Source organism: Callorhinus ursinus, unplaced genomic scaffold (genome assembly GCF_003265705.2).
Source record: "Callorhinus ursinus isolate GAN/ISIS: 27379988/994484 unplaced genomic scaffold, GSC_fseal_2.0 scaffold27, whole genome shotgun sequence".
Taxonomy (NCBI): Eukaryota; Metazoa; Chordata; class Mammalia; order Carnivora; family Otariidae; genus Callorhinus; species Callorhinus ursinus.
Window position 1 is genome coordinate 3,970,857 of NW_027397089.1, and position 27,559 is coordinate 3,998,415.

Genomic DNA, 27,559 nt, shown 5'->3' on the forward strand with positions numbered 1-27,559 from the left:
CTTATCCCAGCTCATTCGTGGGTAGAGGTTCCATCCTAGAAGAGGCAACAAGAAGACCAGAGGCTACCACCCAGCACTCTGCTCTGAAAGTAGGGGTTTCACTCAGAGAGAAGCATATCATCACCCTTGTTCCCAGCTCTGAAATTGTAGCTTAGAGATTCTTCCCAAGAAGAAAGACAGGCTGCAAAACAATTCTAAAGCTGTCAAGAAAATGATTTTATTTGAAACGGAGGGTGAAGGACGTTCAAATCTAAGTGTTAACAAAGAGTCTGAGAGCTACCTGTGAGATGCAAGCTAAACCGTAGGCATGTATCAATACTTTATTCCTTTTTAATGGCTGAATGGTGAAATGGGAAAAGAAGTTTACCAGAGAGAAGAACCAGGGAAAGGGACATCTAACAAGAGCCTGCCCTGAGTCAGAACAAACCTTAAACACTGATCTCAGAAACGAATCCCACAAAGGAGTCCAAAATGATTGGATGACATTGTGGAGCAATTAGTACCCCACACATTGTTGAAAACATGAGAGCAATTAATCTGTAAGGAGGGAAGGTTGACAGCCTTCGGCTCTGAGTCACAGAGAGCCCTGCCAAAACCACTGACATCCCACAGGAACAATACTTATGTCCAAGCGGTGCCCACTAAGAAGCAAATCAGAGGTTGCATATAGTGAGGGAAATAGACTTCACTAAAATAGTCCAGCCATGTCACTAAACAAACAAATAATCACAGATGTGTGGATCAATATCCAAAGTTTCTACATTTTATTATCTAAACTGTCCCGTTTTCAACAAAAAAATTTCAAGACAAACAGAAAGTTTGACTCATACACAGAAAAAAATAGGCAACAGAAACTTCCTTAGAGAGGACCCAGATGTTGGACTTAGCAAGACTTCAGAGAAACTATTATAAACGTATTCAAAGAATTAAAGGAAGACATATATTAAGTAAAGGAGAAAACTGCTTGGCAGTTCCTTAAGAAGTTAAATATTGAGGGATGCCTGGGTGATTCAGTTGGTTAAGCGTCTGCCTTCCACTCAGGTCATGATCTCAGGGTCCTGGAATCGAGCCCCACATCAGGCTCCCTGATCAGCGGGGAGATTGCTTCTCCCTCTCCTTCTGCCTGCCAATCCCCCTGCTTGTATCTCTCTCTCTCTGTCAAATAAATAAATAAATAAAATCTTTAAAAAAAAAAAAGTTAAACATGGAATTTTCATTATTACCCAGCAATTTCACTCCCAGGTATATGCCCAAAAGAACTGAAACTAGATACTCAAATAAATACTAGTACGTACATGTTCATAGCAGCAGTATTCACAATAGCTAAAAAGTGGAAAAAACCAAAATGTCCATCACCAATGATCATTAAAATGTGGGGGGCACCTGACTGGCTTGGTCAGTAGAGCATGTGACTCTTGATCTCCAGGTTTTGAGTTCAAGCTCCACATTGGGTGTAGAGATTACTTAAAAATAAAATCTTTTAGATAAATGTGCTATATCAGGGGCACCTGGGTGGCTCAGTCGTTTAGCGTCTGCCTTCAGCTCAGGTCATGATCCCAGGGTCCTGGGATTGAGCCCCACGTCAGGCTCCCTGCTCCAAGGAAGGCCTGCTTCTCTCTCTCCCACTCCCCCTGCTTGTGTTCCTGCTCTCACTGTGTCTCTCTCTGTCAAATAAGTAAATAAAATATTTCTTTAAAAAATAATAAAAAATAAATGTGGTATATCCATATAATGAAATATCATTCAGCCATTAAAAAGGAATAAAGTATTTATACATGCAACAACATGGATGAACCTTGGAAACATTATGCTAAGTGGATGAAGCCAGACACAAAAGGCCACATATTGTATGAATTCATTTATATGAAATAACTGAAATAGATAAATCCATAGCAACAGAGTGCAAGTTAGTAGTTGCCAGATACCCAGTGGAGAGAGGAATAGGGACTGACTCCTTAATAGGTACACATTTTCTCTTGAGCTAATATAAATGTTTTATAACTAGATAGAGGTGGTAGTTGCACAACATTGTAAATGTACAAAATGCCACTGAATTGTACACTTTAATTAATTATATTTTATGAATTTCACCTTGATTTCAAAAAAGAAAAAGAAGGTATGATGACAGTGTCTCATCAAATAGACAATAGCAGTAAAGAGATAGCAATTGTATATAATAAAAGAACCTAATGGAAATTCTGGAATTGAAAAAATACAATAATTGAAATGGAAGAACTTAAAAATGTTACGCTAAGTAAAAGAAGCCAGTAACAAGAGACCATATATTATTATGATTCCGTTTATGTGGATGTGTACTGCAGGCTAATCTAGAGAAACAGAGTAGATTGGTGGGAGATGGGAGAGATTATCAGCTGACTGCTAATGGGTACAAGATTTATTTTTAGAGTAATGAAAATGTTCTGGAATTAGTGATGATGAATGCACAACTCTGTGGATATACCAAAAAACACTAATATTATGTCAATTATATCTTAATAAAGCCATTACCAAAAAATTGGGAGTTTTTTTTCATTAAGCTTTTAACTTTTAGAATAAATGATATAAATGTCTGTTGATAATGGAATATCTGATTTCAATATCCTAAAAGAGTAGAAGAGAATGAGAGCTGGGAGAGTCTAAACTTATTACCCTTTATTATGCCATGTAGTCCGTTCAGTATGAATTACTTAAAATGTATAAACATCTAAATGAAAGATAGTTTTGGAAAATGAGAGTGCTAGCCATAGAGATATGCCACTCAGATCACTCTTCAGAGAAGGACTTGCTGCCCACCCATGGAGAGAATGGTCAACAAATAGCTTGCATTACTCAGCTCCTTCAGAATCTACCCCTGCTGCAGAGCCACCTAGCTTGAGGTCACACATGCCCCACCCCCAGAGCAACCCACATCCACTGACAAGGATATAGAGTCCCAGCCAATAGTGGAATTCCTGTTGAAAAACTGGTCTTTCATGCCTTTATTATGCACAGGTGTATGGCTTGAATTTTCACTGTGAATATGTTACAGAATCCTCAAGATAAATAAATAACATTAACTTTGCTTTGGAACTTGTGAATACTCATAGGATGTGCTACAGGCTGAATGTTTTTGTAAGCCCCAAATTCACATGTTAAAATCCTAACCCCCAAAGGTGATGGTATAAGTAGGTGGGGGCTTTTGGAGGTATTTAAATCATGAGGGTAGAGCCCTCATGATTGGGATTAGTGCCCTTTTAAAATTTCCAGAGAGGGGCGCCTGGGTGGCTCAGTCGTTAAGCGTCTGCCTTCGGCTCAGGTCATGATCCCAGGGTCCTGGGATCGAGCCCCGCATCAAGCTCCCCGCTCCGTGGGAAGCCTGCTTCTCCCTCTCCCACTCCCCCTGCTTGTGTTCACTCTCTCGCTGTGTCTCTCTGTCAAATAAATAAATAAAATCTTTAAAAAAAAAAAAAATTTCCAGAGAAATCTCTGGCCCCTTCCACTATGTGAGGACACATAGAGAGGGCACTGAATATGAACCAGGAACAGGACCCTTTATTCAACCATGCTAGCACTCTGATCTCAGACTTATAGCATCCAGCACTGTGAGGATTAAATTTCTCATGTTTATGAGCCTGCCACTCTGGTATTTTGTTACTGAAGCCCAACCAAACACAGGGTCCTTAAGCAGAGAAAACCCAAACCTTCACTATGGGGATGGCTTCACACAAAGAGCACAGGACTCTCATGAAAAATTACTTGTGTAAAAGAGTTAACAGTAAAAACTTAAAAAGACAGGGAGGTTGTGTTTGGATGGCTCAGTTGGTTAAGGGACCCACGCTTGATTTCAGCTGAGGTCATGACCTCAGAGTTGTGAGGTTGAGCCCTGCCTGGAGCCCTGCATCCAGCCCCACATCAGGCTCAGCGGGGAGTGTGCTGGAGATTAAAGAATTAAAAAAAAAAACTTACCAAAAAATGGCACGAAAGAGATTCAGCAGAAAATAGAGGAGAATTGACACTTTAAGAACTACAAATAATAGAACAGTTTGAAAGGTATTTTAAAACAAATGTATTAGACAGATTCAAAAACAGAGAAACAGCTGTCCTTAAGAGAATACAGATAATAGATTTTTTTTAAGATTTTATTTATTTGAGAGAGAATGAGAGAAAGCACAAGCAGGGAGGAGGGGCAGAAGAAGAGGGATAAACAGACTCCCCACTGAGCAGGGAGCCTGATGTGGGGCTCCATGCCAGCACCCTGGGATCACAACCTGAGCCAAAGGTAGATGCTTAACTAACTGAGCCACCCAGGCGCCCCAGATTTTTTTTTTAATTAGAAGTCCTACAAAAGAAAAATGTAGTCATTGAAATAATCTAAATTCCTTTGCATGTTTCGTAGTGGATGATAGATTGGACTACATCCTGTCTATCTAAAATGAGACTTACTGGTCCTCCCCACCCTTCCATACTTATTCACAGTTAACTGAGTCTGGGACCCTGGGGGTGCTGTCGAGGTCATTACTGCAGATTGGCCTTATCCTGTACTTGGAATACTATTGATAGTAGCCTTAATTAAATGCTTTAAGAGACAAAGTGAACAGATTTGGTTTCTGCCTTTGTTGATCAAATTAATTAGAGTAGCTGACAGAGTGGTACACTTACATAAATATTTGAGTTCAGCCAAGAACGTGTTGGGTAGATGTTGGGAGAGGCAATCTGCCATGAACTTTATGGGTATGCCAAGAATGTAGGGCCTTGACTACTCTTTACCTAGGGCATTTCTCAGGGTTGTTTGTGCAGCAAATATTGTCTCCTTCAAAAACAGAGCAGACTTGTTTCAGTTTACCATAAAAGTTGTGAATCACCCAAGCTCGGTGTTTTCTCCTGCAATACAACCCACCGCATAAGCAAGCATTCATCTGGGCCCTACCTACATTACACTCTAGGACTTAGAGGGCGTGGGGAACCTACATAAATGTGAAGCTCTGGCTACTGCTCTTGTCGTGAGTAATAAAGCCCTTTTTCTATGACCCAGGAATCTCTGGGTCTTCTGCCAGCATTCATGAATTGGTAATAGGCTCACTTGTAAGCTTGTAAGTGGGGTAAACTCTCAGATTCTACATAGTTCTTTACAATTGCAACAATCAATTCCAGGTAGTTTTTAAGTCAAAAAGCGAAAAGTAGGGGCACCTGGCTGTCTCAGTCAGTAGAACATGCAACTCTTGGTCTCAGGGTTGTGAGTTTGAGCCCCACAATGGGCATAGAGTATAGTTAATTTAAAAAAAAATTGTTTTTAAGTGAAAGGTAAAACAATACGTTTAGTGAATTTTTTGTAGAAGAAAACATAGCAGAATATCTTCATGAACTTAGGACAGTGAAAGAGTTCATAAACAGAACCCGGAAGAAACTTACCATAAAGAAAACATTAATATATTGGGCTGCATTAGATTATACTTCTCTTCAACATAAGACATGATTAAGAGAATGAAAAGGCAAACCACAGAATGCGAGAATATATTTGTAACATATATAACCAACAGAAAGCTCATATCCAGAATATAAGAGGAACTCCTACATATCAGTAAGTAAAACATAGACCCAAAAGAAAGCTTGGCAGGATACTTGAACAGATACTCCTCAAGAGACCATCCAAATGAACAATAAAGAAATACAAACATGCTCAAATTAATTAATAATAAGGGACTGAAACTTAAAATCACATTGCACTGCTACCATATATTCATAAATTGGCTAAAATTTAAAAACTGACAATGCTGAGTGTTGACAAGGATATGGATTCCAGGAATCAGTACAATCACTTCAGAAAACTGTTTGGCATTTGGCATTAAGCTAAACATATGCATACCTTATCAGCAAGTAATTCTGCTCCTAGATATATACTTGATCAAAGCACAAGCACACATGCACCTAAAGACCTGTCCAAGAGAATTCATATGAATATTATGCATAATAATAATAAATTATAAATTATAAACCACCCAACTGTACAGCAACAATAGAAAAGATAAATTGTTCACACAATGGAAGAGTACACAGCATTGAAAATAGACATGAACAAATGGAAAATTAAAATGAACAAATTATAGCTATCTGCAATACTGCAGATGAGTCTTGTAAACATGTTAGCAAAAGAGGGTGCCTGGGTGGCTCAGTCAGCTAAGTATCTGCCTTCAGCTCAGATCATGATCCCAGAGTTTTGGGATTGAACCCCGCATCAGGCTCCCTGGTCAATAGGGTGTCTGCTGTACAAACAAGGCTTTATTTTTATCTGAAATGTTTTATTTCTTATGACTTTTCAGCCTTTTGGCTAAGATCAAGCGTGAAATGTTTTATGTCTTAAGAAATATATCTGACACAATATGATAAATAATAAATTTTAAAATTCTAGACTTATGGTGCATGGGTTTTATGTCATCCTATTTTATTTTTACATATTTTTGAATTTTTTCATTACAAAACAGTAATGTACAAAAAGCAAAAACGAGTAGAAATGAAAGTAAAACTTGATTTCAAAATACAAGTATTATAAATTAAGAATTCTACAAATAGGGGCACCTGGGTGGCTCAGTCAGTTAAGCGTCCGACTCTTGGTTTCAGCTCAGGTCACGATCTCAGGGTCGTGAGACTGAGCCCTGTGTCAGGCTCCATGCTCAGTGCAGAGTCTGCTGGAGATTCTCTCCCTCTTCCTCCCCCCCACTCCTCCCCTCTGCTCATGCTCGCTCTCTCTCTCTCAAATAAAGAAATAAAATCTTTAAAAAAAAAGAATTCTACAAATTTGGTAGAAAAATAACAGAAGAATTAAATACTATCAAACAATCACATATATTCACATAATGTATTTGTGTACATATACTTGTATGGAGAGAGAGATTTAGACATACATGTATAATAGAACAGTACATCTCTTAGAGAATATATATTCTCTGAATATTTGTGGAACAAATACAAATTCAGTCATATATTTGGCCACAAAAACAACTCTTAAAATTTAAGTCAAAAAATAGCAAAATAGGCAAAGGATATGAATAGACAATTTAGAGAAAAGCACATCCGGAGAGCCAGCAAGTTCATAAAAAGATGTCAAATTTACTAGTAATTAGAGGAATACAAATTAAAGTAATAATAAGATACCACTTTTCACACATGAGATCTTCCAACATTTAAGAGTAGGTAGATCTTAAAAACACTGGTGAGTGAAAAACTAAACAAATCTATGACAAATACCAGATATATAAATTAGAAATACATACAACAAGCATGTTAAAAGGACCCATACAACGAAAGGGTACACACTAGACATTAGAATGGATTCCTGGAGTGGTGGGAGGGTGGGAATGGGGAGACAACGGAAATAAATGGAAAAATAAATAAAATGAACCTGTTGCTTCAGGAATGTAGAAGAATATGATACTCCAGTACTGCTGATAGAAATATGAAGTGTCACAGACTTTCTAGAAAACAATTTGACAACGTATGTTAACATGTCCTAGAAACAGTGGAATGTTCATAAATAGGAGAATAACTAAATAAATCCTCCATGCTCTGAAATATTATATGGCCATTAAGGGAGCATTAAAATTATACTTGATGCTTTGAAGAATTCTGTAAGATATTATTGAATGAAAGAGGGTATAGAAAAGTGAGTATACAGTGAGGCCATTTTAGGAAACAGTGATCCCCCTCATCCCTTTAAATGTGCTAGAGTGTGTGTGTTGTGTGTGTACGTGCACACGCGTGCGCATGTGTATAAAAGCACAGAAAAAAATAACATACACTAGATATTAGTGGGAGGAACTAATCTAATGGAAGGGGGAAGGATAGGATATAATGTATAGTATATATGTATATAATGTAAAATTATATATGTGGAGGTAGTTGTAGTCAGAGAGTTAAGTAAGATTTATGTTTGTTTAAAGTATGAGTTTCTCAGATAGTTGGAATTTCAGGCTACATGGGAAATATGTTGGTCATATGGGCCTTGATTACTGCCTGCTCTGGTAACTCTTCTTTATATATATACAATCCTGGCACTAAGTTTGTTATCTCCATGATTTGTACCATTTCTGCAATCGTTGTGGATGTAGTTCTTTCATGATTTCATTATACACATAATTTTTAAGAAAAATAGTGAAAAGTTTGCTGGATTAATAGATAAAACTTGTTGGGCGTCTGGGTGGCTCAGATGGTTAAGCGTCTGCCTTCGGCTCAGGTCATGATCCCCAGGTCCTGGGATTGAGTCCCGCATCGGGCTCTCTGCTCAGCGGGGAGCCTGCTTCTCCCTCTGCTTCTCTCTCTCTCTCTCTCTCTCTCTGTCTCTCATGAATAAATAAATAAAATCTTTTAAAAAAATAGATAAAATTTGTCAATAAGTAAGCCCTCATCCAATATTTATTTAGGAATATGTAACAAATCTTGGTAGTAACTGTGTCTTAGGAATTAGAGAGACTGACTTAGGAAAGAAATTTTTTTGTCATTTAGAATGCATTTTAGTAAATGAGGTATGCTGAGAAGAAAATGTAAAGGAAGAGCCTCAGCCTAACAGAGTGCATGCTAGGCTTTTGAACCTTAGCAAGCTTTAGTTGCAAATACTGATACAAATGTAAACCCTGTTTATGAAAGGACTCAATGTGAAGAACAGCATAAATATTAGGAATGGGTACCAGTACCATGTAATTTACTATATTGTATTTTTATTTCAGATGCCTGTGGTGCTTCATGAAGAACATTTCCAGATACATCACAGACATTAAGCCTTTGCCTCCCAACATAAAAGATAGACTGATTAAAATAATGAGTGTCCAGGGGCAGATAACAGATTCAAATATAAGTGAGGTAAGAGTATGTACAATTGCAAAGCAAGCATATTATATTTTACTGTTAGATATGGTTTCAGATTTTTGGAGCAATAGCATATAGTAGGCTTAGTTATAATTTTAAAATATAACAAAACATCGGGGTTCTTTTTTTTCTCCAGATAACCAAAATGTTCATGTGTAATAGTTGCTAAAAAATCTCTCACCGTTCTTTCAGAGGCTCCCCTTGTCTTCATCATACCAGCACCCTTGATCTCTACATTTTCAAAAAGTTATAAGCTTTTTGATCAATTATACCTCAATAAGGCTGGAGAAATAAAAATAAAAATGCAGGGTGAATACACAAATGGCAAAAAGAAAAAAAAAACCACAGTAAGAAATATATGCTGCATCATGACTCTGGTCCACAAACCACAGTCACATGTAACCATACTATGTACAGTACACTTGGATATTTTCTACTTTATTCTGTTATGTCTTATTTCAGTTTACAGAAATGTTGATCAGAGTCTACTAAATTGATTTTATCAATTCATAGATAACAATCAGGAGTTAAAAGCCACTCTTCTAAATTCTTCTCACTCTTCTGGAGAACTCATTCCTGCTAATTGATACTAATCACTACAACTAAGCTAAAATCGGCTGTTCTATAAGGCAGTAAGTATAGTAAGGCCCTCCAACCTGAATTGAAATCCTAGCTTTGCCACTCTTTCTGACATTGAGCCTCAGTTCTCTTAACTGTAAAATGGGTTTGCAGCCATCATCACTGTCTGCCAAAGACTCTAGTCTACACTGGACTAGTCTACTGTAGAAACTCTGGTTCTAACTACCAGTTGCTGACTTTACTACACATTCTGCCCAAAGCCTATGATCAAAAGGGATCTGATGATAGCACTCTAGCACATGACTGTCCCTGTGACCTCACATTATAATTGCACTTGGATGTGCCATTTGTGTTTCTTCTAACATTAACCTGATGTACCTATAATGGTTTGTTTTCTTCATTTTAGCTTGCATTGGAATATAGACATTTTAGTGTTGTAGTCTGCTTAGCTCTATGGAGGTAGAATAATATCCCCAGGTTCTTACTGTCAGTGGTTCTGTGGATGTATCTAGTTTGTGTGTGGTCCACAGAAGAATCATTATGACGCTACAGAAAACTGGTGGTTTTCTTCTGTTCCCCACCAGCCCCATTTTGTTCTTACCCATTAACCTATATTGCAGTGGCTTAGATTTTTGTTTTATGGCAATCCTTAATATTCATTTAAACCTAATTTTACCTGAATAGAAAAGGGCTAAGGAGTGAAAGAGACAGAAAAAAACGGAAGTATGATTTCTTTGTGCTCTCCCTCAAATCTCCATCCTTACAAGTCCTACTCACGAAATTATTCAAAAAGCCAGATCTAACATCTGTTACAAAGTTGCATGCATAGTTGGATGGCTCTCTTTCAAATATTTCCTAAATCTTTTTATAGTTGGATGGAGGAGGCCTTTCTAAACATGACACCAAAGTTAGAAACCAAGAAGAAAATTGGTGGATTTGATTACATAACAATATGAACTTCCTTATAGCTAGAAGAAAAAAAACGAAGCAAAGTCAAGTAACAAACTGGGAAAAATATTTGCAATACACATGCAATTCTACAGGTTTGTTATCTTGACAATTTAAAGAATCCCTACAGGGATGCCTGGGTGGCTCCGCTGGTTAAGCCTCTGCCTTCAGCTCAGGTCATGATCCCAGGGTCCTGGGATTAAGTCCTGCACTGGGCTCCTTGCTCAGCAGGGAGCCTCTTTCTCCCTCTGCTGCTCTTCCTGCTTGTGCTGTCTCTCGCTATGTCAAATAAATAAATAAAATCTTTAAAAAAATTTTTTAAATAAATTAAAAAAATAAAGAATCCCTACAAACCACTAAGAAAAATTAAAACAATACTAAAACAAAGAATCAGGAAATACTCACAGGAAAATATATAAATCACTACTAACATATAAAAGGAAATTTAACCTCATTAGTAATAAAAGTTGCAGTTTGTCTTTCAGTTTGGCAGACTTAAAAAATAATAATACCCAGTGTTGACAATAGTGTGGGCAATAGTCACTTTTATCTCCTATTGATGGGAGTATAAATTGATTAAAAACCTTTTAGGAGGACAGCTTGCCATTAACTATCAAAAGTTCTAAAAATGTGCTTACTATTGCTCGACAATTTTAGTCCTAGTATTTTTCGAGTTTTATTGAGATATAATTGACATATAACATTGTGTAAGTTTAAAGCAAACAATATAACGCGATGATTTGATGCATTTATACATTGCAAAATGATTACCACAGTGGATTATTTAACATCTCCATCACTTCATATAATTACCATTTACTTCTGACATCAATCCCAAGAAAATAATAATAGGGAAAGCACACAAGTATGCTTATCATAATATTTATAATAACAGTTGACAGTTATATATAGCATATATTATAAGCCAGACATCTTTACTTCTCACAAAATATTATCCCCATTTTAATAATGAGGACATTGAGGCCCACAAACACATAGAAAAACCAGAGCTTGATCATATTCATAGGGTTCAAACTCGGGCAGTCTGCCTCCAGAAGACATGTTCTTAATCACTATACTATATTGCCTCCTAAATCAGCCTAAAGTTTCAGCTGAAGCATTTGTCAATGTAGAATACATTTAACATGTTATGGTGCATGCATAAAATGGAACAGAATGCACCCACAATAAATTGTTTTTGTAAAAGTGCTCATCTTATAAGTATATATAATTTGATCCCATTTTTCTTCAGTTTTCTTTTTTAACTCAAAAAACATCAGAACTAAGATGTTTTTCTCTGGGGGTTGGTATTATGGTTAATTTTATTTTATTATTATGTTATGTTAATCACCATACATTACATCATTAGTTTTTGAGGCAGTGTTCCATGATTCATTGTTTGTGTATAACACCCAGTGCTCCATTCAGTACCTGCCCTCTTTAATACCCATCACCAGGCTAACCCATCCCCCACCCCCTCCCCTCTAGAACCCTCAGTTTGTTTCTCAGAGTCCATAGTCTCTCATGGTTCGTCTCCCCCTCCAATTTAATTTTAGTTATAGTGGATAAAAGCATGGCCTTTAGAATTAGAAAGACCTGGTTTTCGATCCTAGCTCTGCTTTTTTCTTTTTTTTTTCTTTTTTTTTTTTGACTATGTACTTTATGTTACTGCTTAAGCTCCAGGTGCCTCAATTCCCTGATTTATAAAATGGCAGTGACCAATCTTTCAGGGGTGTGTCTGTGTTTGAGACAGAATATTAAATGACATAATGTATATAACACACTTAGTACCCTTCCTGGTAAGTGTTCAATAAATAGAAATAGTTATTCTTATCATTTTTATAACTTTTCTATATTGTCTGAATCTTTTACAATAGTACATCACTTTTATTCAGAAAAGTAAAGCAATTTCTACTTTGGAAAAAAGTAGAAAGCAGCTTGCTTAAGATTCTCTTTCCCTGGGGCTTCGGGTGGCTCAGTGGTTAAGCGTCTGCCTTCGGCTCAGGTCATGATCCCAGGGTCCTGGGATCGAGCCCCACATTGGGCTCCCTGCTTGGCGGGAACCCTGCTTCTCCCTCTCCCACTCCCCCTGCTTGTGTTCCCTCTCTCACTGTGTCCCTCTCTGTCAAATAAATAAATAAATAAATGAAATCTTAAAAAATAAAAAGATTTCCTCCCTCTCCCTCTGCCCCTTCCCACCCCCTCATTCTAAAAAAAAAAAAAGAAAGAGCGAGCCAAGGAAGAGAGCTCAGAACAGTTTGAAATCGATTTGCTATTAGTTGCCCTGAAGTAAATATTCAATAATACTGGGTTTGTTTGTACTTGCTCCCAATAAGAATGAAGGAGGTAAATGTTCTAGAAAAGCAATACTCACATCCTATAACCATTCATTATGTAGAGACTAAATACTCATGCCTGCTGAGTAGAGGCACATAGCTAGGATCTCTAATAACAGTCAGGAACTACTGGAAAAAGATAAGCACATGCCAGCACCTTGAATCTGCTTCTCAGGTCTAGTGGGTCCTTACTCTGTACCAGCCACATCAACAATGCCACGTGTCCCAGTAAAGACTTTGAGGGCACTAGAAGCTGTACCTCCAGTTGGAAGTGGGCTTGTTTCTTCCTGCTTTATGTTTTATGTGTCTGCACTCAGATAAGTTTTTGTATTCTTTGCTCTGTTTTCCATCCACCATTTGTCTGTCATGGCCACCAAAACACTCAACATGGAAGAAACATTTATATTTATAGGAAAAATTAAGTTTTCAAAATCATGTATTTTTTACAGATTTTACATCCTGAAGTCCAAACTCTAGATCTGCGAAGCTGTGATATTTCAGACACTGCTCTCCTGCACCTGCGCAACTGCAGAAAACTAAAGAAATTAAATTTAAGTTCCTCAAAAGAAAACAGAATTTCCATAACTTCAAAGGGTATGTTTATTAACACTGAATAAATTGGTAGATTCCTGTTCACCATCTAGTATAATTAATATGTCAAAAGTGAGTATGAAGATGTCGAAGAAACAGAAACTGTATTTATCAATAAAAATATTCAAACTAAGATAAAGAATCCAAATTAGAATTCCTGCTTATAACCATTGCTGTAAGTTAAAAAATACACTGGGTAAGTCACTACTTGTAATCTAAACCTATTCGAAGTAGGCACGCCTGGATGGTGCAGTGGGTTAAGCATCTGACTCTTGGTTTTGGCTCAGGATCATGATCTCGGGGTCATGAAATCAAACCCTGTATCCAGCTCCACACTAGTGAGGCGTCTGCTTAGAGGTTCTCTCTCCCTCTCCCTCTGACCTGCCCTCCCAGCCCCCGTGCTCTCTCTCTCTCTCTCAAATACATAACTAAATCTTTTTTTTAAAGATCTTTTTTTAAGATTTTATTTATGTGACAGAGAGAGAGAGACAGTGAGAGAGGGAACACAAGCAGGGGGAGTGGGAGAGGGAGAAGCGGGCTTCCCGCTGAGCAGGGAGCCCGATGCGGAGCTCGATCCCAGGACTCTGGAATCATGACCTGAGCCAAAGGCAGACACCCAATGACTGAGCCACCCAGGCGCCCCTCAAATACATAACTAAATCTTTAAAGAGAGAGAGAGAGAAACATATTTTTTTGTTTTTTTTTTTTAAAGATTTTATTTATTTATTTATTTGAGAGAGAGAGAATGAGAGATAGAGAGCACGAGAGGGAAGAGGGTCACAGGGAGAAGCAGACTCCCTGCTGAGCAGGGAGCCCGATGTGGGACTCGATCCCGGGACTCCAGGATCATGACCTGAACCGAAGGCAGTCGCTTAACCAACTGAGCCACCCAGGCGCCCAGAAACATATTTTTTTGAAACATATTTAAAGTAAATGTGGATGGACATCCATGTACGAGAGCTCAGAACACTTTGACATTTGTTTGCTATTTAGCAGTTCATACTTCGTTAAAGCTTTCTTGATGCTAAATTACCACAGAAAGTTAAATCATCATCAGATTAAACTTACTAGGCACTCTCTTATCAGTCTGTACAATGATAGCTTGTTTTTTGTTTTTATGTTTTTTGAATTAAAAAAATTTTTTATCGGAGTAGAGTTGACATACAATGTTATATTAGTTTCAGGTGTACAACTTCGTGATTAGACAATTGTATTCATTCTGCTGTGCTCAGCACAAGTGTAGCTTCCATCTGTCATCATACAGCACTATTACAATACCATTGACTGTATTCCCTATGCTGTACATTTTTTCCCCTACAATGCATAGTTTTTTATAGCTAGCCAAACTGCATTTTTCAGTGACACTAGAGGATTTTTTACCCTTTTCTTAATCAATAAAGGATTTTAACCTTTTCCTTCAATATAAGAAAGAGGGACTTATTTGGCTAGCTAGGTTTCTGGAAAATGTTTTGAGTAGTTTGCTGTATTTTGCAATTATCTTGGTTAGCAAGTTAGGCTATTCATAATATTACAAAGAAACATAAGTTTTTAAATATTTACACAAATAATGCCTCACTAAAAAGAACTTCATTGCTGGACACTAATAAAACAAAAGTTCTTTCAGGGAGGTAAAAAATTAATTAATTAATTAATTAAAAGTCCTTTCTTAAGATATGGAGAAGAGTAAAAATGACCTACACATGAATTCACCATCTTCCCTTTTGTTCATAAAGTTATCTTTTCACACTGTTATAATGTTTATGCATGACTGAAGGGCCCAGGATCTGCAAAGTACTCTTTTATTTTTGTGACACATTATCATGTACCAGTCTCCAATGTGCATTTACATCAATTTAACTGGATTTAAAAGTCAAAAGGGGAAGAGAGAATAGACAGAAGTATGATTCCTAAGGATAAGCATGAAAACTATCACCTAAGACATTTGGGTAATTTAACTTTTGATTTCCCTTCAGAGTCCACAAGAAAATTAACTTTATTACTTTAAAACTTTTGTTGTAACAAAAAGATTCATCTATTATTTAATGACCTAATTTGAGGGGCACCTGGGTGGCTCAGTCGTTAAGCGTCTGCCTTCGGCTCAGGTCATGATCCCAGGGTCCTGGGATGGAGCCCCGCATCCCATCCAGCTCCCTGCTCAGCGGGAAGCCTGTTTCTCCCTCTCCCACTCCCCCTGCTTGTGTTCCCTCTCTTGCTGTGTCTCTCTGTCAAATAAATAAATAAATAAAAATTTTAATGACCTAATTTGATTCTGAATGACTTTTGGCTATTTCCTAAGGGCAAATTTACTTGTCAACAATAAAGGCTTGCCATAAACTACAGCCTATGGTAGACAATTCCTGAAATATTCTAAAAGAGTTTTAATAATGACAGCATCACCGGAAGGTAAGTATATCCTCAGAGATGGACTACTTTGCAAAAGAGCTAACATACAGTTGGGTATATCAATACTGGTGATTGCGAAAATGAAAATCAGTCGCATTTCTCATATGTATACATATATAGCTCATTGATACGTAATTGTTTTCCCTCAGGAATAAAAGCTGTGGCTTCCTCTTGTTCATACCTGCATGAAGCTTCTTTGAAAAGATGCTGCAATCTCACTGATGAAGGAGTCCTTGCTCTTGCATTCAACTGCCGGCTGCTAAAGATCATTGATTTAGGTGGCTGTTTAGGTATTACCGATGTGTCCTTACATGCATTAGGAGAAAACTGCCCATTTTTGCAGTGTGTTGATTTTTCAGCTACTCAGGTAAATGAAATATAGACTTGAAATATAAAGACTGTATGTGTTTGCCCAGTGAACTTCCATGACTCATCAGAAGAACATAATTAATTTTTTTGGTTTTTGTTGGAATTGTTGACCACCTCATACTTCAGTGGTTATAGAACTGCAATATAACTTGGCACAATCCCCTCAATTATTTTAAGTAAGGGTGAAAAAGATAAGTGTGGCTAAAACACATGTTTGCTGAATGGGAGGCAATAAAACCATATATAAGTGATTAATAATATTTGGAAAATTTTACTTTCTTCTTTCCCATTTATGTGCCATGTTGATTGTTCTCTTTGCTTAGGTATCTGACGATGGCGTGGTTGCGCTTGTTAATGGATCTTGTGCCAAGAAATTAGAGGTAATTTTAAGATTTCTATAAAATTGATGCTAATTAAATTTTTATATTATCCTCAGAAATTGTTTTTTGAATGTAGAAAACAACCAGTGCCTTATTATCAATTAGATGTTTCCATGGCGTGTTTTTGGTTTGGTTTGGTTTGGTTTTTGCCTCTACCTCGTTATTTCCAGAGTAAGGAAAAACTGGTAAAGTTAGGAGGTAAAGCATGCTTTAAATAAATACCCATTTTACTTCCAATGAAAGTCCTCATTTTCCAGAAGTTTTAGCTTCTAACACATTGAAGAATAATCTTATTATAGTGAAGATTATGAAAGTTCATCAATGTAAAATGATATTCTTTAGAATTTTCATTACCAGGCCTACTTAGTGGCTTGCCATCCTACTTTCTTAATATACATGCAGGGATCCAGAATATACCTGTCACACAAAAATTATTTTGAGCTAGGGCACCTGGGTGGCTCAGTCGTTAAGCGTCTGCCTTCAGCTCAGGTCATGATCCTGGGGTCTTGGGATCGAGCCCCACATCGGGCTACCTGCTCTGCAGGAAGCCTGCTTCTCCCTCTCCCACTCCCCCCTGCTTGTGTTCCCTCTCTCGCTGTGTCTCTCTATCAAATGAATAAATAAAATATTTTTAAAAAATTATTTTGAACTAAAGATGTTTAAGAATCAGCAGATGCAAAAAGAGGCTTTGTCTGAAACACTCTCCCTCCATCTGCCTAAAACAGAGCCTTCCAAAAGAATTCAGCTGCCATCAAACCCCCTTCAAGAAAGACTACCCAATCCCAGGGAAGATCACTCCTATCACTGGAGGAGTCAGATGAGCAATGACATAAAAGAAAATTGTCACAAGACTATCACACCTCCCATCTACTCTCTAAAAGCCCACTTTGTTTTTCCTAAAAGTCATCTGTTTTTCTCTAAGTGTCCTTTCTCCCCCTCCCTTTCTCCTATGAAGATAATCTATAAACTCTATACTGTAGCCATTTCTTTGAACCACTTTCTTTGTGATCTTGTGTGTGACCAAACTTGCCTTTTCTCTTGCTTGTCTGTCTGTCATTTTAATTCACAGGCTCCCAAAGATAGAACCTAGTAAGAGGAAAAAGGTTTTCCTCCCCAACAGCCACACTGTACATTTAAGAAGATCCTAAATTAGTGTTCAGGCCTTCCATTCAGTGACTGATGTGGCACCTATAACCTGCTTCTAAATATATTAAGAATCCTTTCATCCCAGGATTTTGGTTTCCTCCTTTCCCAGTTTATAGTGAGGTTTTTAGTCTTATTTAATATAGATGTGCTTTTCATGGGACACCTGGGTGGCTCAGTCATTAAGCGTCTGCCTTCAGCTCGGGTCCTGAAGCCAGGTTCCTAGGATGGAGCCCCTCATCGGGCTCCTTGCTCAGTGGGAAGCCTGCTTCTCCCACTCCGCCACCTGTGTTCCCTCTCTCCCTGTGTCTCTCTCTGTCAAATAAATAAATAAAATCTTAAAATAATAATAATAATAATATAGATGTGCTTTTCAATGATGAGCCACATCAGGGGTGCTTGGGTGGCTCGGTCGGTTAAGCATCTCTCTGCCTTCTGCTCAGGTCATGATCTCAGTGTCCTGGGATCGAGCCCCAGGTGGGCTCCCTGCTCAGCGGGGAGTCTGCTTCTCTCTCTCTCCCTCTGCCCCTCCCTCCTGCTCATGCTCTCTCTCTCTCAAATAAATAAGTAAAATCTTAAAAAAAAATCAGCCACATTAAATTCTTTTTGGAAGTAAACAGGCTATAAATGAATTATAAATGTTAGCAATAACTATCATAAAAGAATAGCAGTACCATGTTTTTGCCAAAATATTTCTCCTTGAGTTATTGCCCAGAGACAATTTTTTTATCTTTTTATATCTAAATCCTGCTTATATGTATGTGTGTGCATGTGTATGTACATATAGTATATATATTTTTACAAATCTTTTGATTAAGAAATTACCATATTTTCTTATACTGAGTTCCAAATTCCAAATTGCATGCTAGCTGTAGGGGCAATAAACTCTGCCATAATGTTTATTGTTTGAAACACTAACATTTGTTGAGCACTGTCCAGCCTCCACACTTACTATTGCTTTGTATTCATTAGGTTATTTAATTCTTACAATAACATTATCTTATAATCATCATTTTTAATAAAGTTCCCAAACAGTTAACACAGTTTATCATTCCCTAATAAAACCACCAGGAAATTAGTTGTCATGCAGTGAAAGGAAACATACCTACGTATTTACTTCAGTATTATAAAATTAGGAGCTGGTTACCAACCTAAGCAGACTTAGAAAAAGATGCAGGGGTGCCTGGGTGGCTCAGTCATTAAGTGTCTGCCTTCGGCTCAGGTCATGATCCCAGGGTCCTGGGATCGAGTCCTACATCGGGCTCCCTGCTCAGCGGGAGGCCTGCTTCTCCCTCTCCCACTCCCCCTGCTTGTGTTCCCTCTCTCGCTGTGGCTCTCTCTGTCAAATAAATAAATAAAATCTTTTAAAAAAAGAAAAAAAAAGAAAAAGATTCAGTTACCAGTAAGTGCTGGCGATTATTTTATTTTTTTATTTTTTTCGATTTTCCAAATCTTATTTCTATAAGTGCCAAAACATTTCAATGGAAATCTTTCTAAACTTTATTAGAACTTAATTCCTTCCTTAAACAGAGTAAATATACTTTAACCTTTGTCTCATAGCATCTAGTATTTATGTGACCACAATTTCTGGCTCAAATTGAAAGATAAACTTTTTCATCTTTTTTACTGACTTTTCTCTTGCAGACCATATGTGTTCCTACCTTTTATCACGTGCTCTGTTTTAATCTCTTGCTTTTCATATGTTCTGTTCCTGGAAATTATATTATCGATGTTGCTTAATTGTTTATAATTTGAAAATAAATTCAATCGAAAGTCCAAGGACCTCAGGACACCCAGCTGGCTCAGTCAGTAGAGCGTGCGACTCTTGATCTCGGGGTTATGAGTTCGAGCCCATGTTGGGTGTAGAGTTTACTTAATAATACTAATAAAAAAAAAAAATGGGACGCCTGGGTGGCTCAGTCGGTTAAGCGTCTGCCTTCAGCTCAGGTCATAATCCCAGTGCCCTGGGATCGAGTCCTGCATCAGGCTCCTTGCTCTTCAGGGAGCCTGCTTCTCCCTCTGCCTGCAGCTCCCCCTACTTGTACCCTTGCTCACTCTCTCTCGCTCACTTTTGCCTATGCACTCTCTCTCTCTCTAACAAATAAATAAATAAAATCTTAAAAAATAATAATAATAATAATAAAAAGTCTAAGGACCTCTCCTAAAGATTGACAAACAACATATTAAAACATTTATTGAATGTCATGATTATTTCTGAAATTTCTGTTGATCTGAGTTCCCAGTGGGCAGAGACCATTTTGTTCATCATTTTATCATCATTTTATCCCCATATGTTACTGAAGTTCCAGGCACGAGATAGTCCCTCAATAAATGTTACCATATTAACTTTATATTATGGTCATACTTATAAGTTTCTATAATCTTCATGGTTAAAAGTTTGTTTGCCTGTAGAATTTCATTTATTCAACAAATATTCATTAAGTACCTGCTATGTTCTAGACATTGGTACATCAGAGAACAAAATCTGTTCATAGGATGTATCATTTCTTTCCTTTTTGTTGTTGGTAATTCAGATTATTTTCAGTTTTTAGCTAGTAGAAATAATCATATGTTGGGGTTTATACTTTTTTCTTCCATTGCTGTAATGAACTCCACAAAACAGAAAAAGTGGATCAATAGGTATGGCTACTTTAAGGTCCTAAATTCATATTGTAAAATTGGTTCCCATGAAGGTTATGTTGTAAGTTCACAATTTTGTGAGGATTGAATCTCTTTTTTATGCCTTAATATATTTTAAATGTTGAATGCTATTCCTTCCATCTGTTCTCAAATTCTATCTCTTTGTCTGTAGCCTTTGCCAACTTATATCATAGGACATGTTTGCCAATTTATAACAAGATGCTTTTTTCCTCAGTTTTTATGAGTTTTCAATATACTCAGGTTTCCTTTATTTGTAAGATATGATTGATTATAATAGTATACCAACTAAATATCAACTTTTCAGGAGGAAAAAATATTAATACCATAAATATACATGTCAACTATTAGATAAATCTTACTTCCAGAATTCTTAAAATGTCTTTTATTGTGGTCAAATATACACAACAGAAAACTTACCACTTTAACCATTTTTTGTGTACAATTCAGTAGAATTGAGTACATTCACACTGTTGTGAAGCCATACCCACAATCCATCTCCAGAATGTTTTCCTCATCCTACACTGAAACTCGTTACCCATGAAACAATATCTCCCCATTACCCCTTCTCCTCAGCCTCTAGCTACCTCTGTTCTACTTTCTGTCTCTATGAATTTGCCTATTCTAGATAACTCATAAAAGTGGATCATATAATATTTGTCCTTTTCCGTCTGACTTATATCACTTAGCCTAATGTTTTCAAGGTTTATCTGTGTCCCTGCATGTGTCAGAATTTAATTCCTGGGGCGCCTGGGTGGCTCAGTTGGTTAAGTGTCTGCCTTCCAGCTCAGGTCATGATCCCAGGGTCCTGGGATTGAGCCCCACATCAGGCTCCCTGCTCAGCGGGGAGTCTGCTTCTCCCCCTGCCCCTCCCTCCCGCTTGTGCTCTCTCTTTCTCTCAAATAAATAACTAAAATCTAAAAAAAAAAAAAAGAATGTCATTCCTTTTAAGACCGCATAATATTTCATTGTATATATATGGTATATTCATATATATATATATGTACACATGTGTATATGTTTATATAAGTATGTGTCTATATATGTATGCTTATATGTGTGTATGTATATACATAAACATTTTGTTTATCCACTCATCTGTCAATACTTGTTTCCACCTATTCACTATTGTGAATACTGCTGCTATGAGCATAGGTATACAAATAATCTGTTCTAGTCCCCCCTTTCAATTCTTTGGGTATATACCTAGAAGTGAAATAGCTGGATTATATGGCAATGCTGTGTTTAATTTTTTAAGGAACTGCCATACTATTATCACAGTGGCTGTACCATTTTACATTCCCACCACCAGTGCAGAAGGATTCCTAATTAGGACATAAAACGAGGGATATATATTTCTAACATATGAAAAAGGATAGAAAGTAATATAACACAAACCGTGGACCAGCCACTTAAATTTTAACATTTTCTGTACTTATTTTAGTTCCTTATTAAAAATTATATGTTACATGTAAAGCTCCCTGCACATTTATTCTCCCTTTCTTCCTTCAAAGTAACCACAGTCTAAAGACACCTGTTTATTTTTCCTTGTATGTTTGTATACTTTACCTATATATGGATAAACACATATAGATATAGATCCATAAACAAGATATTGTATTGTCTTATGTTTTAAACTTTCACATAATAGTTTTATATGTGTTCTATTACAGTTTGCTTTTCACTCAAAATTATGTTTAATTTTTTAAGCTTTATTAAGGTATAACTTGCATGCAATAAAGTTTACCCATTTTAAGTGTACCGTTTGATGAATTTTGGTAATTATTATACAGCTTTAACCACCACCACAATTAGGTATAAAATATTTCCGTCACCGTACAACATTTTCTCCCATCCCTTTGCAATCAGTTCTCTACCTGCTTCCATCCCCAGGCAACCAGTGATTTACTTTGGCATTATAGTTTTAAAGTTTCTAGAATTTCATATAAATGGAGTCATGCAATGCCCAGTTTTTTTGTTTTTTAGTTTTTTCTTTTACTTTTTTTTTTAAGATTTTATTTATTTTGACAGAGAGAGAGTACAAGCAGCGGGAGTGGCAGGCAGAGGGAGAGGAAGAAGCAGGTTCCCTCCTCAGCAGGAAGCCCGATGTGGGGTTCGATCCCAGGACCCTGGGATCATGACCTGAGCCAAAGGCACTTAACCATCTGAGCCATCCAGGCATCCCTCTTTTACTTCTTTCACTTAGCAAAATGTTTTTGAAATTCATCTATGTTGTTGCATGTGTTACTGTTTCATTACTTTTATTTATTTGTTTATTTTGCTGAGTAGTATTTCATAGTGTGGATATGACACAGTTTGTTCAGAATTGGTGAATGTGCCATTTGATGGACATTTGGGTGGTTCTAATTTTGGACTGTTATGAATACTACTATAGAAATTTGCATACAAGTCTTTTGTGTAGACATACATTTTCATTTATCTTGGGTAAACACCTAGGAATGGGATTATCATATAGTAAGTACACATTTAGCTTTAAAAGATAAGACCAGGGGCGCCTGGGTGGCTCAGTTGGTTAAGCGACTGCCTTCGGCTCAGGTCATGATCCTGGAGTCCCGGGATCGAGTCCCACATCGGGCTCCCTGCTCAGCAGGGAGTCTGCTTCTCCCTCTGACCCTCCCCCCTCTCATGTGCTCTCTCTCTCTCATTCTCGCTCTCTCAAATAAATAAATAAAATCTTTAAAAAAAAAAAAAGATAAGACCATACTGTTTTCCAAAGTGTCTGAACTAACATTATGTTTGAGATTTATGTCTATTAATACAAGTAGATATTTTTCATGTTAACTGTTTCATCTGTTCCATTAATAAACCACCATTTGTTTATCCATTATCTCCTTTTTTACTATTACAATTAGTATTAAAATGAACACATTTATAAATTGTTTCCTTGGGCACATAAACAAGAGTTACTCTGTATAGTGGACATTTTCAATTAGAACTGTTGGGTTCTGGAGTATTCATCTTCAGTTTTAATAGATTTTGCCATATTGCTTTATAATATGGTTGGGCACTTAACTTTTAAATCATCTATACTTTCCAAATTACTGCATACTTACATTAGTCCTTTCTATTGAATGTTTCTTGCAAGTAGATATTTGGTTCTTTTTGTTTGTTATTTAAAGATTTTTTATTTATTTGAGAGAGAGAGTGCACACAGAGGGAGAGGGAGGGGGAGAAGCAGACCTCCCCGCTGAGCAGAAAGCCTGACAACATGGGGCTTGATCCCAGGACCCTGAGATCATGACCTGAGCTGAAGGCAGCTGCTTAAACAACTGAGCCACACAGGCAGCTCTGTTTGTTGTTTTTTGTTTTATTTATTTGAGTAATCTCTATGCCAACATGGGGCTCGGACCCATGACCCCAAGATCAAGAGTCTCATGCTCCTCCAACTGAGCCAGCCAGGCACCCCTGGTTCTTTTTGTATCAGAGTAGTTCCCAAGCTTTTTCATGCTGTCATCGTAAATCTGTTTTTTCTTTTGACTATCCTTTCTTTATTTTTAAATAGGAGATTCATATGGGACATTGTGTGAATCTGACTGATGAGGCTGTAGAAGCTGTCCTCACTTGCTGTCCTCAGATACGTATATTACTCTTCCATGGATGCCCCCTAATAACAGGTTAGTATGATAGATTGGGTGGTTCAAATCCTGGCTTCATTTTTTAGTAACTGTGTTACCTTAAGTAAACTACTCAACCCATTCCATTATTCAGTTTCCTCATCTGTAAGATAGATATAATAGCAGTACTTACCTCATAAACTTAGTCATGATAACTGTCTGACAGCACTTTATATAGTGGCTAGTCCATAGTGAAAGCTCAATAAATGTTAGTCATGATGATGATGGTAGGGGTCTTGATAATAAACATGATGTTTTATGTAGACAAAAAAATTCAAGCTTAAAATATTACCTCTATTAAATATGCTGAATGACCTGTTGACTCTAATCTCATCAAACTATAGCCATTGAGATTCAGACCAATTTGGACTCTTAGGCTAATGTGATAGATACTTCACTGAAGGAGAACAAAGTAGTCACAGCCCATTTGGCCTGTATAAGAGCCATGATACTGGAAATAAAAGGTGCAGCATAGGGAATATAGCCAATGATATTGTATGGTAACAGATGGTAGCTACATTTGTGGTGAGCATAGCATAACGTATTCAGGACAATTTAGATTCTTAGGCTAATGTGATACTTCACTGAAGGAGAACAAAGTAGTCACAGCCCATGTGGTCTGTGTAAGAGCCATGATACTTGAAATAAAAGGTGCAGCATAGGGAATATAACCAGTGATATGTTGTATGGTGACAGATGGTAGCTATATTTGTGGTGAGGATAGCATAACATAGAGAGATGTTAAACACTGTGTTGTACACCTGAAACTAATGTAATATTGTGTGTCAACTGTACTCCAATAAAAAAAAAAACTTTTTTTAAAGAAAAAAGAGGGGCGCCTGGGTCGCTCAGTTGGTTAAGCATCCAAATTTTGATGTCAGCTCAGGTCTTCACCTCAGATTGTGAGTTCAAGCATTCAAGCCCATGTTGGGCTTCATGCTGGGTATGGGAGTGTGGAGCCTACTTTAAAAAAAAAAGACTACTAAAGATAGTAAAACATAAAGATTTTACCTTTAAAAATATGTTATTACTTAGGGGGCACCTGGGTGGCTCAGTTGGTTAAGCGTCTGCCTTCAGCTCAGGTCATGATCCCGGGGTCCTGGGGTCCTGGGATCGAGCCCCACGCCAGGCTCCTTGCTCACTGGGGGGTCTGCTTCTCCTTCTCTCTCTGCCCCTCCCCCACTCATGCTCTCTCTCTCTCTCACTCTCTTTCAAATAAATAAAAATATAATCTTTAAAAGAATATTTTACTTATAAAATCTAATAGAGCTAATAGTGATATATAAGAACATAAATTTTAAAATTGCAAAAATATCATTTTGGTGTCACAATTTATATAAAATAATGAATAAGATACTATATAATTGTGGGGAAAAAAGAGCCATGATACTATATATATGACTGTGTCCTGAAACCACAGTACCTCAACCCTTTTGCATTACACCTGCAATGGGCCACGTACCACAGTATAACCTGTACCTGACTTGTAAGTCAGCACTGATGTCCAGTCCTTCCAGCTCATTTCTCTAATTACAGTCTAAACAGTTACTCTCTAGGTTGAGTTATGATCCTAGAAATCCTCTCAACAACCTCTGTTCTTTCTTATATATGGACTGTCAATGTAAACCAAGTGTATAACAGGTAGTATTTTCTATCAGTGGCATCTATAATGAAGACTAAATCTTTTGGGCCAAGACATTTCTCAAAAAACTAAAGTCAAAAAGGACATTAGAAACTGTTAACTCCTATTTAAAAATAAAGAAACTGTTAACAGTGCTTACCTCCTGGGAAAATTGTGGAGGGACAAGAGTAGGAAAATCCTGCATTATACACCCTTTGTACCTTTTGAATTTTTATCATGTGAGTGGTTTTATCTATAAAAATTAGTAATAATAATCTTTAAAAAATCACTTAGAACAAGAAAAGCTCATGGGACTGAGTGCGGGGGATTGGTACTGGCATATATTTTCGTGGGGTTTGTGAGAAGGCAAACAGAGGTTTTCTGGTCATCAAACAAGGCAGAAAATTGTATTCTAACCAATAGGCTCTTATTTTAAGCTGGAGGAGACCACAGTATATGGATTGTATAACAGCAATCTTTGATAATCTTTCCAGAATACCAATCAAGTTGTGTAAATCTATCCACTGAGCTATGTTTGATCAATATATTGAACAAGCAAGGGGTACTCGTAAAGTGATTCTATTTTCTTCACACTACTTTATTGCAAATCTGCTCTAAAGAGGCTAATTTTTCCCTACTGCCAGATGAAATCTCAGGTGCCATTGACTTACCATTCTCAGATAGTTAAAATGTCTTGCCATTCTGTATCACTGAAACCTCTCGTTTCAGTAATTAAAATGTCTTAGGTCCATGCAGTAGTCCAAACAAGTTCAAGCTAAAGCTTTTGCTCCTCCAGTCAGCTCAGAGTTGGCTGCAGTGGGTAAGGGGACATTGTTGGTTTCTGTATTTTACCATCCCTCACTTCTCTTCTTCCTTCCCCAGCTTGCCCACCATGGTTTCTGATCCCACCAATGTTAGTACAGGGCGGGACTGGGATAAGCAAGCACAGAGGTAAGGGAAGGAAAAGTCTTACTTGACCAGTGCTACTGTGATCAAGGGTCAGCACTCCAGGCCCTGTGGGTGAGCTGATCCATCCTCTCCCAAAAGTGGGGCACTTTTGGGGTTCTTCAGGGCCCACTTCCTACCAGCCCCTCATCATTGCATATATCTCCTATCTGCAGTTCTCTTGATTCAAGCCAGCATGTCTCTTCTGGTTAGTAGCTCCTATTTTCTCCTTCTCTCCCCAGGCATCCAGCAATATACCTTCAGTCTCTTTCTGCTCAGGTTTCCTAACTTAGTTGGGTTCCTTTCATGAGCAAAATATAAGGCAAACCCATGGCAGCCCTCATCCCTCCACAGGAAACACATACTTTAAGCAATAAGGGTGCAGATACATCTCAACCTCAGTCTTCTCTTTAGCTACAGAGACTCTCGCCATAGCCTTTTGCCCTTTAGTTTTCTCAGATGTGGATCTGATATTAGTGTCCTGTGTCCTCCAAGCCCAAGAGACATATCGGACTCTCCAACCAATCTCCTTAGAGTTTCCTTTCACTGGGCTTGAATGGAAAAGCAAGCACCTCCAGCCCTCATTCCAGAACTCCAATCACCGCTGTTTTCAGAGAAATCCTTTCTTCAATTTCCAACTCTCCATCCCTTCTCACTTTAACACTTTTGTATCTTTGAATGGATGAAGTGCCATGGATTCCAAAATCAGATCTCAGCCAAGCATTTGCAAGTCATATATAGGTCTGGAATCTCACTGGAATGAGAGAGTAGCTGGTACCTCTAGTCCTGGAACCTTAGCTGAAATAGTTCTATTTTAATGTTCTATTATATTTGTCTCCGGATAACTTGACTAGGCAACATATTATAAAATCAACCTTTACTAATTTTACCTTCATTATCTTTCTGGTTACCCTGTGGACACTCTTCTTTGATATTACCCCCAAACTCAGTAAGCGGTCATTTCTTAAAGGTTAGTTGCAGTGTGGAAGACGAAAATATATCAATGAACTTTTTATACACTCACATTACAATCCATTGGCCTGTCTTGTATTTTGATTGGATCTTTTACCCATACGTGATTTTGTAATGTCATGCATTGGCAGTTTGGAAAATATT

At 37.5% G+C, this 27,559-nt stretch overlaps 1 protein-coding gene across 1 annotated transcript in view; it reads left to right on the forward strand.

Moving 5' to 3' along the window:
• Positions 1 to 27,559, forward strand: part of AMN1 (antagonist of mitotic exit network 1 homolog) — a 53,118-nt gene that overhangs the window by 14,744 nt on the left and 10,815 nt on the right. The window contains exons 2-6 of the mRNA XM_025879569.2: positions 8,697 to 8,829; positions 13,148 to 13,292; positions 15,842 to 16,059; positions 16,385 to 16,441; positions 23,766 to 23,877. Coding sequence (XP_025735354.1) covers positions 8,697 to 8,829; positions 13,148 to 13,292; positions 15,842 to 16,059; positions 16,385 to 16,441; positions 23,766 to 23,877 — 665 coding nt within the window. The remainder of the gene's footprint in view (positions 1 to 8,696; positions 8,830 to 13,147; positions 13,293 to 15,841; positions 16,060 to 16,384; positions 16,442 to 23,765; positions 23,878 to 27,559) is intronic.